The 19,936-nt window shown below is 45.3% G+C and overlaps 3 protein-coding genes across 6 annotated transcripts; 1 reads left to right on the forward strand and 2 right to left on the reverse strand.

Moving 5' to 3' along the window:
* The first annotated feature begins 546 nt into the window (after positions 1-546).
* On the forward strand, positions 547-2,199 carry bcl2l16 (BCL2 like 16). 2 transcript variants are annotated; one of them, XM_035536102.2, is made up of 3 exons: positions 547-718; positions 942-1,582; positions 1,971-2,199. In XM_035536102.2, the coding sequence occupies exons 2-3, from the start codon at positions 1,115-1,117 to the stop codon at positions 2,100-2,102; spliced, it is 600 nt and encodes a 199-aa protein (XP_035391995.1). In that variant the 5' UTR covers positions 547-718; positions 942-1,114; the 3' UTR covers positions 2,103-2,199. The 2 variants fall into 2 exon arrangements, with proteins under 2 accessions (XP_035391995.1, XP_081559441.1); XM_081703315.1 differs by having other exon boundaries at positions 547-715.
* A 1,171-nt stretch (positions 2,200-3,370) lies between these two features.
* Positions 3,371-6,297, reverse strand: tubb2b (tubulin, beta 2b). Its single transcript, XM_035536101.2, has 4 exons — positions 6,164-6,297; positions 4,900-5,008; positions 4,710-4,820; positions 3,371-4,596 (listed from the first exon to the last, which is right to left on the reverse strand). Exons 1-4 carry the CDS (start codon positions 6,218-6,220, stop codon positions 3,536-3,538), a joined length of 1,338 nt encoding a protein of 445 aa, XP_035391994.2. The 5' UTR covers positions 6,221-6,297; the 3' UTR covers positions 3,371-3,535.
* A 6,911-nt stretch (positions 6,298-13,208) lies between these two features.
* On the reverse strand, positions 13,209-17,484 carry fgf17 (fibroblast growth factor 17). 3 transcript variants are annotated; one of them, XM_035536289.2, is made up of 6 exons: positions 16,610-17,484; positions 16,466-16,502; positions 15,948-16,092; positions 15,348-15,454; positions 15,013-15,129; positions 13,209-14,227 (listed from the first exon to the last, which is right to left on the reverse strand). In XM_035536289.2, the coding sequence occupies exons 1-6, from the start codon at positions 16,639-16,641 to the stop codon at positions 13,937-13,939; spliced, it is 729 nt and encodes a 242-aa protein (XP_035392182.1). In that variant the 5' UTR covers positions 16,642-17,484; the 3' UTR covers positions 13,209-13,936. The 3 variants fall into 3 exon arrangements, with proteins under 3 accessions (XP_035392182.1, XP_026879979.2, XP_026879980.2); XM_027024178.3 differs by having other exon boundaries at positions 13,210-14,227; positions 15,948-16,125; positions 16,610-17,481; XM_027024179.3 differs by lacking the exon at positions 15,013-15,129 and having other exon boundaries at positions 13,234-14,227; positions 15,948-16,125; positions 16,610-17,282.
* Between the last annotated feature and the right edge of the window lie 2,452 nt (positions 17,485-19,936).

Genomic DNA, 19,936 nt, shown 5'->3' on the forward strand with positions numbered 1-19,936 from the left:
GGCAGGTTAACACCGCAGAATTCAGTGGCTGAAAGCGTGAAAAACAAAGCTGAAATACTCATTCAGTTCGTTGCCGTTAGTGAGGTTCGCAGGACAGATGACCAACATTTCTGAACTTGCGTACCACAGATAGAGATTATTTTCTGCTGTTTATAGATACAGTAACAACGTCTTACAAACCCCTAAATCCACGCCAGGTGATTAACACTTTCTTCACAAACAAACGCTATCATTCTTAACCTCACCTTAACCTACCAGTGTATTTAACCTACTAGGGCCCGTTACCAGATTAAACCAAGTTAACTGCTCGTCAGTAGGCCTTAGATTTCAGCAGGTTCGTTGTTTTTGAATAATTCCATAAAGACTCATTTAGAATAGGACATCGTTTGAAGGTAAATGGGTGTTTAAGGTAGATTCCCCGGGGTCACTGCTCTCTGTGTAGTATTTTTAGTTGGAATTGCACACCTAAGGGTGAGTTGCAGGGTGGGAGGGTGTTCAGCGTCATGGCAGTTGTACAAGCAGATGAACACACTCACTCTGTCTCGGTTACCAGGGTTAAATATAGCCAGGAGGTTAGGCATTAGAATGTGTGTGCATGGACATGCACGCACGCAAAAGCAACAGGGCATGCTCGGACAAAGGAAATCCGCACTGCTGTCCAGACGCCTGCCAGCCAGGGCAGCAGATCCTGCACACTTCTCGTCTGTGTAAAGAGGTGGTGAGTTGCTGCATGACTTTAGAACAGCAGGATGTGTGTGTGTGTGTGTGTGTGGGGGGGGGGGGGGTTGAGAGACATTTGGTGTGATTTTGAAGGAACAACAGTACTGACAGACAGAATTAGAGTAACCTCACCTTTTTGAATATGGAAGATAGTTTAGATCAAACCGGCTTCACTCTTGACTAAGTAAACAACTCTAAGTAGTGATCATTCTTGCCTACAGGAGACAGATATAAATTCCTGACGAGGGGATATCTGAGTAGATCAGCAGAGCAGCAAGCTCCTTGACACTGGAGGCATTCTCTACCACCCTAACAACTGCCTGCTGTGTGACTTGACTGGACACTTTTGTACTGAGTCTCTGCCAAAACCAGACCCTGATTGGACGCAGCAGCGATGAGGAAGTCTGACCAGTCCACGACTAGCCAGGGTCTGACCAACCCCGACCCCCTGGTGCGGGAGGCCTACCTGATGGCTTATGACTACATTGACTACATGACGGCCCGGCCGGGGGTATCGTCACGCCCTGCACCCTCTCTGGCCGCGGCAGCCCTGCGTCACGCCGGGGACGAGCTCCTCCATCGTTTCCCTATCTTCTTCCGGCGCTGGCCACGTGTCTTCCACGATGTGACGGAGGAGACGGCGTGTGACACCCTGGTGTCCATCCTGGACGAGCACTTCGCCCCGACACGCCGCCGCGACCTAGCCTGGAGCGCCGTGCTCTCCACCTACGTGCTGGCCGGCCAGATGGCGCTGCACTGTCAGGGGAGGGGCATGACCAGTGTTCTGCCTCAGCTCCAGCACTGCGTGGGCAGCTACGTGGAGAGGGTCATCTGTCCCGAAATCAAGGACAGGGGAGGATGGGTGAGTGGGAGCCACAGGGCCGGAAGCCAGGACTGCGTGCGGGGTGTGGGCGGCGTTTTAGAGACTGCTGAAGTTTATGAGCAGGCTCTTTTAAGTGGAACGTTGCACTGACTGGGTGCAGTGCAGTCCTGCAGAAAGATCGGTGCCCACCTATATACTAGCGAGCTGCATTAGGTCCTACCCTAACCATAAAAAGACACTTTTTCTGGGAATGTAGGCTAGACATCAGTTTTCTTCACTCAAAATGTGGGATGCTGTAAATGCCCACAAAATAATCTGTTTAATTCCTAAAATTGTCCAAACATAAATTATTAAGGGTGTGTGTGTGTGTGTGTGTGTGTGTGTGTGTGTGTGTGTGTGTGTGTGTGTGTGTGTGTGTGGTTCCTAGTCAGGTTTTGTGTCTCGTTTTGGGAAGAAGCAGAACTTGGAGGGCCAAGTGAAAAAGGCATGCTGTTGGAGTCTGGTAATACTGACTGCTGGGATCCTTGCCTACTTCGTATGGAAAAAAAGAATAACATAATCTGGAGCGCCATCTTGTGGTGAATACTTCAAAAACTGACTGCTTTCTGTAACAAAGAGGTAGTGTCATCTACAGTGTCAACATCGATAATACTGTCTGCGTGGATCCTTCTTCCTATGGAACTACTTCCTGTGGAATTACTTCCTATGGAAAATAATTTAAGCTACAGAGCCATCCTGTGGTGAATGCTTTAATATGCTGTGTCCTGCCCAAAAAAGGTTGGAGATCAGGGTGGTGCTGGCAGCTCCAAGCAACGTCTGAATTCAGTTTCACTGTGACATCGAATAGAGTGAGTTAAATTAGTTGTAATACACAGATAGAAAGAAAAACAGAAATGAAAGACACTTGAATAGAAAGAAAACATGTTCTAATAGTTTGCTATTCAACAAATCATGGAGTGGCAAAAAAAAGAAACTTGCCATCTCCCTATAGCAACATTTATGAAAAATAGAGTTCAGTAATGCCAATGGCAGTTTCACGAGCATTTGATAGTCAGTAACCTTGTAGGCAGAAGCTCAGGTGGGCTGTGTGAGAACAAGCCCTGTGACTTTCAGCAGAAAGATCCACAACTGCTCTTCCTTTGTGCCATATGTGAATTTAATATTTCATTAGATTGCAGATTAAAATTTCTCATTCATCACAAGCAGAGAAAGTACAGCTATAATTTTCCTGGAAAATAAATAAAAGCCAGTAATTGCCAGTTTGAATAGTCTAGGGGCAGAACACTACTGCCAGAGATGGGTTGGTTTCCCAAAAAGTAGAACACAAAGACCAGCGTTTGACAGTAGACTGAGCACAACCCTAAACTCGCCCTTGATTTTGTCCTTCAACAATGGCATGTTTAGGAAAGTGCTATAGTGGGTTGCAACCTTCCTTTCTGTAAAGTTGTACAAGTAGTGCATGGATGTTTATAAAAATAGTCAGTTGGTAGAAGGGGAAAAAAAAAAAAAAAAAAAAAAAAGCACCTGAAATTAAATCCCTTAGGCTATTATTTTTCAAGCATGTGATTTATGTGTTTAACATGCACCGACATGTTACAAAAATAGTGGCTTCATGGTTAAGGGCCACTCAACCATGCATTCATCTTTCTCAACTTATTTATCCAGTGATCAGTAATTGATTAACCAACTAGGATGAAGTGCTCATGTGTCATTGTGTGGTTAACTCTAAACTGGTTAGACCAGGAACTAACCTTGAGCAGACAAGGCCAAATGCTGTTCACAAGTTTTTTTTGGTTTGCATATGAAGTCACATTGATGAGACACAGCAACGTTAAAAAAAAAAGATTTTTATTTCTGTACAGAGAAGGAACGAGAACAGCACAGGCGACAACACTTACAAACAGGAAAAATTGAGCTTGAGAGGTTTCTTGTTCAGATGGGTCAGTAAAATATTACAGCTCGGCGCACACACACATACACACACACGTGAACTTAAGCCAGTTCCTCCTCGCCCTCCTCCTCGAACTCTCCCTCCTCCTCGGCCGTGGCGTCCTGGTACTGCTGGTACTCGGACACCAGGTCGTTCATGTTGCTCTCAGCCTCGGTGAACTCCATCTCGTCCATCCCCTCGCCCGTGTACCAATGCAGGAAGGCCTTGCGGCGGAACATGGCGGTGAACTGCTCCGAGATGCGCTTGAACAGCTCCTGGATGGCCGTACTGTTGCCGATGAAGGTGGCGGCCATCTTGAGGCCGCGGGGCGGGATGTCGCACACGGCCGTCTTCACGTTGTTGGGGATCCACTCCACGAAGTAGCTGCTGTTCTTGTTCTGGACGTTGAGCATCTGCTCGTCCACCTCCTTCATGGACATGCGGCCGCGGAAGATGGCAGCCACGGTGAGGTAGCGGCCGTGGCGCGGGTCGCACGCCGCCATCATGTTCTTGGAGTCGAACATCTGCTGCGTGAGCTCCGGCACGGTGAGGGAGCGGTACTGCTGGCTCCCCCTGCTGGTGAGGGGGGCGAAGCCCGGCATGAAGAAGTGCAGGCGGGGGAAGGGCACCATGTTGACGGCCAGTTTGCGCAGGTCGGCGTTGAGCTGCCCGGGGAACCTGAGGCAGGTGGTCACGCCGCTCATGGTGGCCGACACCAGGTGGTTGAGGTCTCCGTATGAGGGCGTGGTCAGCTTGAGCGTGCGGAAGCAGATGTCGTAGAGCGCCTCGTTGTCGATGCAGTAGGTCTCGTCCGTGTTCTCCACCAGCTGGTGCACGGACAGCGTGGCGTTGTAGGGCTCCACCACCGTGTCGGACACCTTGGGCGAGGGCACCACGCTGAAGGTGTTCATGATGCGGTCGGGGTACTCCTCACGGATCTTGCTGATCAGCAGGGTGCCCATGCCCGAGCCTGTGCCTCCGCCCAGCGAGTGCGTGAGCTGGAAGCCCTGCAGGCAATCGCAGCTCTCTGCCTCCTTACGCACCACGTCCAGCACAGAGTCCACAAGCTCCGCCCCCTCCGTGTAGTGCCCCTTGGCCCAGTTGTTTCCAGCACCGCTCTGCCCTGCTCAACCAATCCAAAACCAGAACATTCAACATAGCAGTTCACTTTCTTAAAAATCTAACCTGCCATGTAATTTTTTTTTTAAGTCAGCCTGGTTAAGACCAAACGCTCACCGAAGACAAAATTGTCCGGCCTGAACACCTGGCCGAAAGGTCCGGACCTCACGGAGTCCATGGTTCCAGGCTCCAAGTCCACCAGCACAGCGCGTGGTACGTATTTACCACCTACCAGGAACATGGTTATAAGTTTGGTAACATGCATGACCACAGATCCAACACAAACATCACGGTCACGGAAATGTACCTGATGCTTCATTATAGTAGACATTAATCCGGTCCAGCTGAAGGTCACTGTCGCCATGGTATGTGCCTGTTGGGTCGATTCCATGCTCGTCACTGATGACCTCCCAGAACTAAGACAAAAAAAAAAAAGAAGTGACAAATTAATCATTCACTTGGGCTGTGATGTGGCAAACCGCCTGAAGTCCACAATGTAAGCTACAAAAACCACACGGCTCGGTTAAAAAGTACAACCATCTTAAGCTTTTTACGATATCTAAACGATCAGTGCAGACGAGAATGCCCGTTGCAGCCGCATTGCAGCATCGCTTCCTGCAGCCTACAGGCTGGAACAACGCGGCCCCGTGCGCTAGACACTCCGCGCTGCAAACACGCGCGCCGTTTTTACACACGTCATCATTTACCCATCAAAATTTTAAATTTTTTTTTTTTAATTTTTTTCCAACCCATATACGTTCTCAAAACGGTTCGACAGAGGACAGCCGATTAATCGATTAAGCCCCCTCCTCTGCACAAAAATCGCGCGCGCGGCCTTCACGCCGGTTGGCTGGGGGCCGTCTGCCTACGTCACTCGCAGCCTGCGCCGCCCAGATCCGCTAAAGGCGCGGCGCCCGTTTTTTTTTTTCCTCCCTCTTTCCGCTTTCCCCCCCGACTAAAGCGCACCGGGCCTCTGCGCGCTCTGAAAAATCAAACCAGCCAACCAAACGAAACGTGTTCGACTCGACCGAATAATCGGATCGCGATCGAACGGGATCGCTCGGCCAAATCATACACTATCACGACTCGGAAAATAAATGAATTATTTTATTTATTTAATTATTATTATTTTTTTTAGGGGGGGGGGGGGGGGGGGGGGGGGGGGGTCGCGTCACGCCGCCTTTGTCAAAGAAAATCCCCCGCCGACGGACGGGGATAAATTGCCGCAATGCGATACGCAAAAGGACGAAATAGCTGCAAAGTGGCCTCCATGCTACAGTCGAAACCACCCAACGCTGCGATGTGCCTGTTCCTCGGTCAGCAGGAGGAAAAAAGAGGAAGCACATGGTTACACTGACCCACTTTACATTCGAATTAGCCCCGGCAGCTCAGTTTAAGGCCCTCCAGTAACTTAACCGCCCATCGTTTTTAACCGCTGCATTAACGCAATCCGACTGCCTTTTACAGGGTGCTTGGTGAGGGAGGTTTATTGCTCTGAAAAAGAAGATCCGACGATGCCACATTTCAGGTCACTCTCAAAAAAAAAAGGTTGTTATTAAAAAGATACTGACCTTAGCTCCGATCTGATTACCGCACTGGCCGGCCTGAAGATGTACGATTTCCCTCATTTTTGAATTAGAGGTGGTAGATTCTGCGCTAATACAAACTCCTCAAGCTTCAACTGAACAGCGAAATGCTTCTTCGCCTGTATTAATAGCTTTGCTTAAACCCGCCCTGTCCCACTGATGCAAGAATCCCATTGGCTGAAATCTTTCAAACGCGCCGCCATAGTGCCATCGACAACGCCGATTGGCGCACGGCGCCTGTCAGTCAGATTTTGCACTTCTAACATTATTGTTTCGTACCAAAGTTTACAACGCTATATAATCTCCCGATGTCAAGCCCTGGATGTTAATCTTTTCGCTGTAACAGGCCATTATAGAGTATCTCTTTTGTGCTGCGTTTTTGATTTCCTACAGCCTAAGAACCAAAGATCACAAGCAGAACAAAGAACTCTCCATCTTGCCATCAGACAAAAGCACTCACGCACTCGTAACATTTAAACAAACAAAAATAAATCATAGGTTTATTATACCTAACAAAACGTTTTAGACGCTCTAAATGCTGAAACTGATTTTTGTGCCATTTGTTAGGTGTGCTTTATGTCGAGACAGCCGACATGTCGTAATACAGTGACTTTTCACCTTTTCATTGCGTCACGAAGCCATTTTGTCTGAAAGGGATTTATTGCGATGGATCGATCCATCGTATTAATTCATGAATTAACCGATTTGATCTGATATTGTATAGAAATTGCATTATGGCTTGTTTTATTTTATAAAATCTATGCAACGAGCTATTGTTTCCACAAGACTTAACCCCTTACTCCCCAGGGCATGATATGCATTTTCCGTCTGCTGTTATGGTTTATTCTGTAGGAACTAATATCGAAGGTACGAGGTTGTGACAATAAAGGATAAAAGGAACCACTCAGTTCCTTATCTATTAAATAAAGTATATCAGGACCCGACAAAACAAAATTAACATTATTGTAATTTTTCAGTCTCTCCACGATGGCCTTTTGATTTAAAACAAACAAGAAACGGCGTCAGTTTCTTTAGCCTCTCGTGTGACATAACGGGCTTCACGGATTCCTTGTCCCCAGCAGGGGACAGAGGTGCAGTTAGAGAGAGAGAGAGAAACAACTGAGCGTTTTTGGATGTTGTGGCTGTGCATTTCTCAGATGCGGTATGGGGTGTGTTCAGGGGCGGACAGGATTATTAATAGCTAATCTGTGCACAGGAGAGAGAATGTCAGACTACACTCAGCTGCCAGGGGCCAGCTGGTGTGATGTTAGAGTTGGAGAATGAGAGGTTTGTCACAGTGGGCTCTGAACTGGCAGAGGGAGGAGCAGGGGACCTTGCTCACAGTTTTGGGGTCTTACCTCTTCAACCACAGGCAGTCCCAGGTCTGAGCAGATTGGGTCTTAGCAAGCAGACCAGGACCGAAAAAACACAAAATGATCATTATTATAATTGTTCAGTCCCTTTAAGATGGCTCTTTGATTAAAAAAACAAAAACAAAAACAAAAAAGCAAAAAAGAGCCAGTTTCCATAGCCTCGAGTATAACATGACAGACTTTACGGATATCCTGTCCTCAGCAGGGCCTGCTCTGACCAGCAAACGCAGCACATCATACACTGTAATACAGTGTGTCAAACATGGGTACCAGCATGCGATGAGGGGATGGATGTAGCCTCACGTCCCTGCCCATAAAGGTAGCTTACAGTGGACTCTTCACAGTGGATTCCTCACCGTTTCATGGGTTTACCTTTTTTTGTCCCTGATGAAACCAAAGACGTGGACACGTTTCTTACTAAATGCTTTTTGAATGTTCTTAGAAAAAGAAATCTGTCAGATCACCTTCATAGATGGTAGTCTCTGAATGCATGTCATGATTTTTCTCTGTAAGGCGACCTTTCAAACCACCAGGGAGGCTTAAAATATTATTTTAAAATAATACTTCTACATGACTTTTTAAAGGAGAGACATTTATATGTCTCAAATAATAAATGTAAAAGGAAAAGAAAAAGGAACACCGTGCACACACACACACACACACACACACACACACACACACACACACACACACACACTCTCTCTTAAAACTATTGTGGCCTAATTTCCAACATACCTGCATGATCCTCCCTGTTCTCTGCAATGCTCATAAATCTAAATCTGGAGACAAGGAACCTGCTTTTGAGACTGCCTGCACACACACACACACACACACACACACACACACACACACACACACACACCCCTTACCCCATGCTGCAGCTCCATTTTGGCATCTAAATTAAGAATTGATTTTAGTTGGGGGTCAGAGAACACAAGGGCTGAGGTATAACAATAAGGTGGGGTAACACTAGCTGTGTGGGGCAGGCTTTGTTCTTTACTCCACCGCGTCTGTTGATATGTCGGCTTTTTACTGTATGATCTGCAGTGCGCTGTGAGTGCTGTGTCTATGCTAATGGCTGCTGGCCTGTTCCTTTCTAGATCCCCAGAGGGGAAGGCTGAGCCACTGTCTCTTGACTCAGCATCTGTTCTCTCTGCACACCAATTGCCTCATAATCCCTCTCCTCGTAACAGGAAGGATCAGACAGGAGATGTGATAACAGTGGTCCACAGCAGGAGCATTGAGAGAGAGAGAGTGCTTCAAGAAAGATAGAGAATGATACGTCAGAGAGCTAGAGAGTGATATATTAGAGGTACATCAGAGAGAGATTGAAATCTTTTAGTATTAGTTGTGTTTCAGAATTATAACCATAACTGTATTTGAGTGTAATTTTCCATCATCCTGACTAATCAAATTCCTATTAAAAATGTGAACACGATTTTGTCACTGTTTTCTAATTTGAGCCGATAAACTATGCATCACCTCGTTCACTGAGAGCAGATTCAGCTCAATATTCCCAGCTGTCTCACACTGAGCACGTGCCCTCCACAGGGAAACTCCACACAGGTCCAACAGGATATCAGATAGCATTTCACACACACCCAAGAATTAACCCTGCAAGCTCCGCCTCACTTGCGCACCTGGAATATGTGGTGATAATTTTGCAGTGCTCTTTAACTAGGTGCTCTTCAACTCTTGCTGCTCACTGAAAAGGTCTAAAGGTCGAATTCTACTGTGGAAAGGCTGTCTGGACTCTGAGCGTATATTACGCTCAGTAAACGACACAAGATGTGCAGCCATGGCACTGTGAAGCAGAGAAGACAGTGCCGGGGCCTTTGTGTAGCCTGTCGGTACGAGTCTGTGCCGTTCTGGACAAAAACAGCTGTATCACCTCTATACCAGCCTCCCATCCCCCTCTGAGCTTTCCAGCTCAGGGTGAGTCAGAGGCTCCTCCCCCTTCTCCTCTTCCTCCCAGGGGAATCTTTCCTCCTGCACAGCTAACCCAAGCCATAATGCCTCTCTCAGCAGCTGGGCGGGGTTGGTTGTTTTTATAGGTCCTCGCGCTTGTCCTCGGCGTCTCTGTCTGAAGAAGTGGTGTGTGTTTAGAACTGCGATAGCTGATGGTGCATATGCCTGAGACTTGGGTATAGCGGATGTGAGCAGGGCTGAAACTGCAGCGTGTGTGTGTGTGTGTGTGTGTGTGTGTGTGTGTGTGATAGATCAATCTTTGCTCAAGCAGTGGCATGGCATAAGGCTTGAAGATGAAAAGGGAATGTGTATGTGTGTATGTGTGTGTGTGTGTGTGTGTATGTGTGTGTGTATGTGTGTGTGTATGTGTGTGTGTATGTGTGTGTGTATGCATAAATACAAGACCACATGAAAACAGAGGGAATAGCACACGACAGATATATGAGATCATCACACGTTGCTTACTGGTCAGTAATTTCATGCAAACAGACGTACAGTGGAAGACTGATTAAAAGTGTCCTCGCACTGTGCCGCTGTGATTCAGCCTTAACACCCCCCATGCCGCCACATGACCCCCCCCCCCCCCCACCCTCCGGGCGTGGTGCAGCCAGAGTGAATTATCTGCTACTGAGCTGCGCAGGGATGCGTCAGTGGGCGACTGCAGAAAGGGCATTTTAGGACATGAACCAGGCTTGGTATTCCAGGCACTCGGTTATGTGTGATTGTCCCAGCTATGAACTCTACCCGGGGTGTAAGATTCGGGAGGAAACACACACACACACACACACACACACACACACGCACGCGCACACACACACCACCCATCTTCCCTGATCCTTTAGCGCAATAAATGCAGAAGGTCTCAGGAGGATATGGCCTGAAGGGGACACAGCACCAGAAAGGTCAGGGAGGAGCAGGAAATGTCCCTGGGATGACTTCTTGCATTCTGCTTGTCTTGACTGAGAGCAGCATCATGTGATAAGTCTCACATTTTCGATTGATGATACAGGCTAAGGTATCTAATTGTCTACTCAAGTCATTCTAAAGGTGTTTTTTATTTGCCCCTTATTTGCTAGCGCTAATATATACAATAGCTTAAAGCAATATCAAAATGGGTCTGGAGAAGATATTGAATTTGGGGGAGGAGCTTGCATCCAATCAATAGCAAAGAGCATGTGTATTGATCTGGAATAATTATTGGGGCAGTAAAGCAAAAATAATTTGGGGGTGGGGGTTAAAATATACGTATTAATATTATACAACATACAATACACAGGGTCTGATAAAAGCTCTAAAAGTAAATGCAAATGTCATTCTGTAAATTACAAATGTCTGACCATGAAACGTTTCTTTCCGAAATGCTTCGCTCCAAACGCATAGTGTGTCAGTGGCGCCCTCTTGTGTTTGGATAGCAGAACGTAGCTTTCATACAGAGGACGTCCTTTGGTAAGAGGCTCCCAAACTTCTTAAATACGTCGAACATACCAGCAGCTCACAAAGGAAAAAGAGGCATGAACTGGCTCTCTTTCGGCCATGTTGTGTAACATAAACATTGGCTGTTGAAAGAAAATGATGTTGCTTACTTGAATGTCTTTTAAGTGTTAACATTATTTTGTATTTAAACGATCAATAAATCATTTCCCAAACGATTCTTCTTCACATTATGAAACAACCGTTATACTGACACCCAGTGGCTTAGATGTTTCAGAGATTCTGTACTATATCTATTCTAAACATGGCTGCTTCCATGTGGGGTAGCAACTCTTTGAAGCATAAACCGCTTGATTTGTGGACTACAAAGTGTTATGAACTTGAGGAAATCTAGACTGCAGTTTTCATTAAAGTCACATAAAAAAGACAGAAATTAAGCCACTTTGAAAACTCTCAGGGTGATGTTGCTTTTCGTCATTTGGGGGTAAAAAAACTAACAAACAAAAAAAACCCAAAACAAAATACAAACAAATCATATCTGACTCCATGACTATCCAAAACATGAGAAAAGATCTCAAAAGAAACTCAAAAGGCACCCACTCCTACAAAAAAGAAAAATGTTAACACAACCCCCAAGTTTTGCTGACAAGTATTACCACACAAGTTTAAATGGAAATGCATCAGCAATGGCATTTGACACAGCCAAATAACTAACACAGCAACATAACTGCTGAAAAAGTAACACTCAGAGCCACTGCGGAGTACAGCCTCCTTGACGTCTGTCATGAGACTGGGTAAGAAAGGAAGGAGAAAGCCCAACCAGCCTCAGGGACGTCACACAGAGCAATTTGATTCTTCATCTCATGTGGGCTGCACTTTAGAGAGAAAAAAGTAAAAAATAATAAATAATCACTTTCATTGATATTTCTTGGTGGTAAAAATGACTTATTGCGCCTTTAATAAATGGTAAATGTAAATGTGCCACTAAGCATTGAATATATCTTAATTTTATGCTATTGTTATATTTTCCTGGTTTCAAGTGGCTTCACAGGGGCTTTTGATACACCATACACACTTTAGATTGCAGCCACTACATGCTCACACTACATTTACTTTATTAGAAACATTTACCATTTTATTACATGAATGTCATTCTGGGTTGGAAGTCAATGACCACCCAGAAATATCCAACCATCAACACTCCTACGGTCAGAATCTCTATCTACAATATAAATGTTTTTACTGAACTACAGTATAGACCAGGAATGGGTTTAATTTGCTCTAAGCTAGTTGTTTGACTGATCCCCTCATCCACTGTCCTGTGTGTTCTGTATTGTTCTGTGATTAATTCCCAAAAACCTCAGTGCCAGCAGCTAACTACCTATATGTAGTAGATTGAGACCGTGATACTGCATGCTCAACTACTTGTGCACACACCGCACTCCCATCAGGTATAGCTGACAAGACTGATGTTGAGTTGTAGTTGTTAAAAGTGTCCTCTGGGGGAGCCATACAGTCAAAGTTTTACATAAGACTGATTTATTGACCTCCAAATCATAACATATTCTTCCTAAAATGAAGAAGGAAAAGAAATTGAATGACTGGCATATATAAATAGAGCAAGAATTGTTTTGTATTCATTATAGGTTAAAATGGCACTATGCAACAGACACAATTCAGATTTACATTCCAAGCAAATTCAGATTTGCATGGCCATGAATTCAGATTTGCATAACCAGCCCTTAATGAGCTCTGGCATTTAGAGCATGCATCGAGCTGTAATTGTTGCCACTCGAGCCTTTTGCTGGCATTTACAGTGCCCGGAGTGACAAATAGTTTGCCCTGAAAAGGAACACACTGTGTGATAAGAATAGCACGTTATGTTTACACTTCATACAAAGGAGTATATATGAATTTCCATTGTTAATTAACTGGAGTTGAGGCGCCAAAATTCTCATGTCTGATTTCAAGGCCAGCCTCGTTGCTTGTGGTAAGTTTACAATTATACTGGCCTTTAAACTGGATCAACAGACTTAACTGCTGGTTACAAGTGCCATGCAGCTGCTATGGTGATGATCCAATTACAAACATAACTGCTTATGAGCTAGATGCCTACGGCATGATTAATCATTGTCAGCACTGATGAAGAAACCCTTTCAGACGCATGACTTCAGACAGTGCCCCCCCCCCCCCACACACACACACATTTCCTCTCTGCCCACATGGAAAGCAAGGGTTCACCAATTCTTTAAAGAATTTCCCTGATACATTCTTCCTTCCAGCGTATGTGCATGATAGAGAACAAATGCACTACAGGCTCCTGTCAAAACAAGAGCTCACATTTAAGAACTCAGAGCAGCTTGGCTTAATATGTTTCTGTTATGGTCCCCATACAGGTTTATAGAGTGTGGCATATTGAGGAGTCTATAAGCAATTGGACAGAGAGTTTCTTCTATTGTTGTGGCTCTGTGATCCAGCACCATGAATTCAAAATGAGGCAATGATTGAAGTCAGCTTCAATTCAAGGGTGTTTACCTCTGGGCTGGGTGAAATCTACAGAAACCGCCATTGTTATAGCCACACCAGGCCCTCTGGATGTAATGCTGAGACGATGTTAATGCTATTTCTTTAGGGCAACTGAAGGTTACAAAAATCATAGTGTTAAGTGTCACCTGAGAAGGATAATCACCTAATAAATGTGACCAGATGTGTAATTTTTTAATATCTTGTTTATTACTGAATATGTTTTAATCCAGTGTCTCTCTTCACAAAGCGCTCACTCAACACACAAAAAACCATTGAGCTTATTAAATATATACATCATCTTTTACTATCTTACCATATTTACAGCTCACCTCTTTATAATGACTGTTTTGTTTTGTTATGTTTTGCATATTTTTGTCCCTTCCCTGTCAAAATATAAAAAAATAAAGCTGACTCTTCTTAGATACAAAAACCAGTCCTTTTTGATAGTGTCGCGCACCTTTTAGGAAGTGGCACGGGACTTCCTGTTGCGCTTGGCTCGGCGCACTGGAGGGAAGTCGATGAACTCAAAGCGCCTGGACCGGTCTGAGTTGGGGAAGGGTAGCGGTCCTTTGTGGAGACGCTTGATGAAGTGGACCTCCCTTTGGTTCTGCCGGGTCGCGGAGGCCTTGACGGGCCGGCCTTTCCCGGTGAAGGCCACGTACCAGCCATCGTACCTTGCGTTCTGGAAGGCCGTGTAGTTGTTCTCCAGCATGATCTCGGTGAAGATGCAGTCCATGCTTTTTCCAGTCACCTGGAGGAAGTCAACACAATGCTCGTCTACCACGCAACGTTCATGGCCAGGTGGATATTTTGGGGTTTCATAATCATATCAGCCTTTTATTAATGTTTGCCTCAGTAATATTAATATTACGCATTCCTACAAAGTAGCTTAGTGCCTGCGTGATGCTCAGAATATATAACAAGCATTATACACGGCACGTTAGAACAATTCCCAGCGCTGACTGCAGATGGCACTGTTTCCTATAAACGACCATCTCTTAAAACTACTCAACAGGCTGAAAACGCATAGACACTTCTCAACTATTCTGGACCGTGTGTTTATTACAGCACAAGAACATGAACAAATGCTCTAAGAATCCTCTAGTAATATAAGTAATGTTGTGATCCATATGCCAGTCCATATGCCAGGAGTCAATATGCCAGCACAACTTTGGAAAATACAGCCTCTACCACCATCTCTGTCTAGATGACCATATCTAACGCTCCCTAACCATCTCAGTCTAGATGACCTTATCTAACGCTCCCTAACCATCTCAGTCTAGATGACCTTATCTAACGCTCCCTAACCATCTCAGTCTAGGTGACCTTATCTAAAACTCCCTAACCATCTCAGTCTAGAGCTCCTTGTCTGACGCTCCCTAACCATCTCAGTCTAGATGACCATGACTGACGCTCCCCAACCATCTCAGTCTAGATGACCTTGTGTGACGCTCCCTAACCACCTCAATCTAGATGATCATGTCTGATGCTCCCTAACCATCACAATCTAGATGATCATATCTGACGCTCCCTAACCTTTTTGTAAGGGCAAATCCAAAGTGCAGAAGACCTCCCACTTCTTTGTAGGATGTAACAGCTTGACATCTGACTATCACAGAATGGATGGGAAGGAACTTTCCTCCTCAGTACCATCTAGTTAAACACACACATAAAATGCACACCAGCATATTCGGACTTTTCCGATGTCACTACTGAAACTAGCTTTACCATCAACCTTCCTTGTATGCGCTTTGAACATCGAGCTCCATCCACCCATCAGGCTGCCCAGTCTGGGGTTCGCTTCACGCTGCTGAGGACTGTGGGAAATAGAGTCCGAGCGGGCAGAACCGGTGAGAGATGCCATCACGTACCTTTCCTACCAGTTTCCCTCCGCGGTTCATGCAGAGGTATCGGCCGCTCTCCGCTCCTTTGATCCGAACTCTGCTGCCAAATGTGTCTGTCTCCACGTACAGCCTGGCTGCAACACAGCACACCATCCGCACCATCAGACTCGACTGTGGCTGGCAAATTAACCTCGGAATCCGGACTCAGAGTTTTGTACGAGTGAAATTCCAATGGATGCATGCTTGATGTTTTACATCACAAAAATAAATAAAATAAAATAAAATAAAATAAAAATCCATGGGTAAGTACTAAGACACCTGGGAGGAAAATGCAGATGCCATTCCATACTTTATTTTGAATTTAATTCATATTGATATTTAATTAATATATTCAACAGTTCATATTCAAACGTTTACAGACGGGATCCTTCGCAGGTTTTGTGTGAGAATTATAAGCACATCTTCTCAAATCACAAAAGAGAAATGTCTTATGAACCGGTAGCTAATGTGTCCCGCCTTTACAAATAAACCAATCAAGATCCTTATCCGAGCTAAAAGTGACCATATCTCGACCGAAACCTAATGCATGTTAATTAGTTTAATTAGTTGCTTTAATTAAAGACCCACCGAAAGTATTGCCGTCCTCGGCCGTGGCGGTCACTCGCTTTCCCTGGATTTGGACGTGGCGCCCGCTGGTTCGACTGTAAAGCTGGTACACCCGGACCTGACGCCGGCTGAGCTGGTCCGTCAATGTCCCCTGGTCCCTCACATACTGGTTAAAATTAGGAGAAGGGTGATTCTCCCCCTTTTTAACGTAAAGGGAAAAATAAGATCACATGTTTCTCTCTGTCTCTATAAATGCCTGCACTGCACCGACTTATAGTAAATAAAGAGAAAACATTGTGTCTTAGAAAACCGACAGAATTCGCTAACAGGCAAGAAAATTTGGGACTGAGTAGCCACAAGGTTACTGATATTTTATTTTGGGTCCGTAATCACCTCAAACGAATCCCAAGTTTTCTTCTATGTACGTTTCCCTCCTAAAGATCTCTTTGCACTTTTTAAACTTGTTGTATGACCGAATGTTACTGAAATTTTTATCTCGCTGCCTAAGATACACAAAATATCCAAATACGGATGTTTACCTGTGCGTGACACCAGACCACGAAGAGATGAAAAGATCTGCAAAAAACGCGCAAATACATTTTGCCACATTAATAATCAGAAATATATATTAACTGCTCAAACCAAATGAATAAAACCCGTGCATAAGAAGTTTCAATACTTACAAATAAAAACAGCGCGGGTTAATTCCATACATTTTCCTTCGAGTGCCAGTATATTCCCCAGTTTCTGGTCGGCAGTAATCCAGTGAAAACTTTCTACAGAAGAGACGCGGCGCGGCGCGGCGCGCACCTTCTCCCTCTCGGAGTTTAGCTCACTGGTTGTGGTTAAATGATCAGAGTTATGGATCCATTAGCTAACAAAACACTTTCTTATGTGATGGTAACAGAGCTCTTTTCAGACGTGCGTCGCTGCAAACAGACCCGCACAACTGAGTCCGGTTTGGATGCCGAAATCAAAAGCGTGTATCCAAATAAATCCCGGGAGGCTGGGAAGTTCCATCATATTCTGTACGCCGACGTACATTCGAGCACCAGTTCATCTGTGATCGTTAACTATAAGTGGGACATCGCGCAGTCGTCCCCGTGTCCTGCTCTGGGTGGGCGCAGGTCTTAAAAAGCGCAGCGCGTCCTGTGCGTCCCGATCCCTAGCCGCGCGAACATGACGGACGTACAGATCCCTCCCCTGCGTGCTGTACCTTTTTCCTTCCTGCGCCGACGTGATGCTTAGTGACGAGCTTGCTATCTTTTTTTTGGCAGATGACGATGACGGGCATGAAGTATTAGTAAAATAAATATCCCAAGAATGTGGATAACGTTTTCACCAGGCCGTGCGACAACCCTTCACACAGGAAACACGCGAGGAGCCAGACGGCACAGCTCCTTCACGCATGGCCCACATAGTTCTGCAGTTGTCTCATTCGGGTCAAGACGCGCAAGGTAGACCCCAGTGGGGGAAGACGGCTTATTTGTGTGGGACGAGAAGAGGTTCGGAGCTTGACGCCATTGCGAGCTTAGTTTCGCCCTAAGCGTAATTGCTGATGGATGATTAAAAGCAATTGTCCCAAATCAAAAGTCATGCGTTCGGATCGTCACCGCATCACCGTCCACTGTATTTAAAGCTCGGATGTGTGGTGGAGGAAAGGGCGTGCCGGGTGATGTTTGTTGGTGTGTCCCCGTGAAGGGGCCGCGATTCGCACCTTTTGCTAACGTGGCAGCCCTAATAAGAAAGCAGTGGGTTCTTTTAATCATAGGAGCCCGGCGGCCTTTTGTTGGTTTATGCGGAATCAACATCGAGCGTTCAACGACACGTCGCTAACAGGATGCTCGCTTTCCGAAACTTAGCTCGTAAATATCTCTCGGCAGTTAGTGATATCTTGCAAGTTTTTGTGTTAGGAGGCCTGTCATTTGAACCTGCAAATGATTTTCAATGTCCATTTGACCCCAGAATTAGCTCGTGTCAAGATGTTTTTAACAATTTTTACACGCTTAAATTTACAACCTTTATTTTCCCACGGGAAAAAAACTTTACTTTCCCCACCTTTATTTACCGTTAAAATAATCCTGTTTTTGTATTATTAATAAAATGACAACAAATGTATAGCTGTGGATACATGTTTTTTTAAAAGATAATAATCTGAACACATTTAAGCTTGTTCATTAATGCTAATGTTAAGGCCATGCCCTTGGAGAGTAGGGCTGGCCTGTTGGGGCTTTGGGCTGTCCTGTTGGCGTGGTACAGGCATTTAGTACATGTTCCCCACCCATCTGTATGTTTGGCGGCGCTCAGATTAGACAGCACCCTTGCCTGACACAGCATCGGTGTGAAAAGTCAGATGTAATAAACATGTGGTCTGTGTGTGTTTGATGTGATAGAACTGCGATATAAGGCATGTGTCTGTTTATATGATGCATCCAAAACAGAAAAGCATACATTGCTGGATTTTCAAGTTTTTTGTAAAGTACACGGTTTGTCTTTTTAAGGATTGGTAAAGGATATATGACTAGACTTTCAAGGATTTGATTAGATCATAAATAGGTTTTTCCTTTTTTTTTTTTTTGCTTTCATTTGTTTAAAATCAGTGCATTAGTATCAAAATTATGCCTCAAATTCAAATCAGTCCTCTGTCCCCTGTGCAAAATAGAAAACAACAACCCTGACAAAACAGTGCAGTGTTGCCATCAAAACTCGTTAGTGATCGAAGAGTCATTCTTGCGTCCAGATTAAAGCTTAATCTGAGCTAGCGGCCCAGACATGCTGAGTGCAGTGAGCCTAGTGCGGCCCAGCACTGTGCGGCCCAGCACTGTGCGGCCCAGCACTATGCTGACAAGCAACTCCTCCCTGTTAGGCACACAGAGAGGACAATGAAGAACTATCATCTCTATCCACCAAGCTGAGGATCTTGAGGGTGTGTGTGTGTGTGTGTGTCTGGTGAGGACAGAAACCCAGCAGGTTGCAGAGGATAGCGCATGAACGCGTATCTACACCTCTTCATCCCTCTCTCCTTCCGTCCAACACTCCGCCCCGCTCACCCAGACTCTCCACACCTTTCGTTTACAAAGTAGCAGTGAGATCTAAGGCCGAGCAACCCGATCTTATTTACTCATGTCCTGATCAGCTTTACTGGTGCCAACGCCACGATGGAAATATCCCAACGTCCCATCACATAACAAGCACCTAGCAACAGCAGGCTAGATAAAGGCGTCCGGCTCGCCCCTCGGCCCGGAATACATCAACCGTGCATATCCCTTTAAATAAAGACTCGGTGACCCTGAATTAAAAAAAAATTAATAGAAAAGAAAGATGACAAGAGGATTCCTGTTTTGGCCACAGAGCTTCAGCGTCGACATGCTGACATGCGACGACAGCATGTGGACGTGTTGAACCGTTAGTTTCTGTCAACCCGGTTTGCATTCTAAGGAGGTGTAAACATAACCCAACAAACCCTGCTCACCCTACAAATCACAGCCATGAGGCACAGCGATGGTTCACTCCACAGGCCTTATTGAGCCATGAGACTCCAGCTGATCGCCCATGTGCTCATAGTGCTGTTAGCTCTCATTCACTTCTTCCATAGACTTTTGGCATATACTGATTCGCAGTACCAACATATAAACCGTTCAACGCATTAAAAGAATAAGTAAAAGTATTAAATATTATTTTAATTAAAATTTTCATTATTGCTGTACGCTAATGCCAAGGACTATCGGTGTAAAAAGTTAGCGCATTTGTCACGTTTTAGCACCATCTACATCATCTGTTGTGCTTGGTGGGAGGAAGCGGCTCTGGAGCGGAATTAGCTGAGCTAAGCCTGGTATGTCAGGAGCTCCCATGTTCCTGTTGTGTCTTTTCTGACTTGTTCTTTCCTTCAGTGGCAGGCTGCCAGTGAAAGGTGGAATGGTGGTCCAACAGCTTAGACCACATCGTAAAATACAACTGGCATAGAAGAACAACTGGCTACTGTTTCCTGACCTCACAAAAATAGAGACAAA

The sequence above is a fragment of the Electrophorus electricus genome, chromosome 20 (genome assembly GCF_041902795.1).
Source record: "Electrophorus electricus isolate QZ-2024a chromosome 20, ASM4190279v1, whole genome shotgun sequence".
Lineage (NCBI taxonomy): Eukaryota > Metazoa > Chordata > Actinopteri > Gymnotiformes > Gymnotidae > Electrophorus > Electrophorus electricus.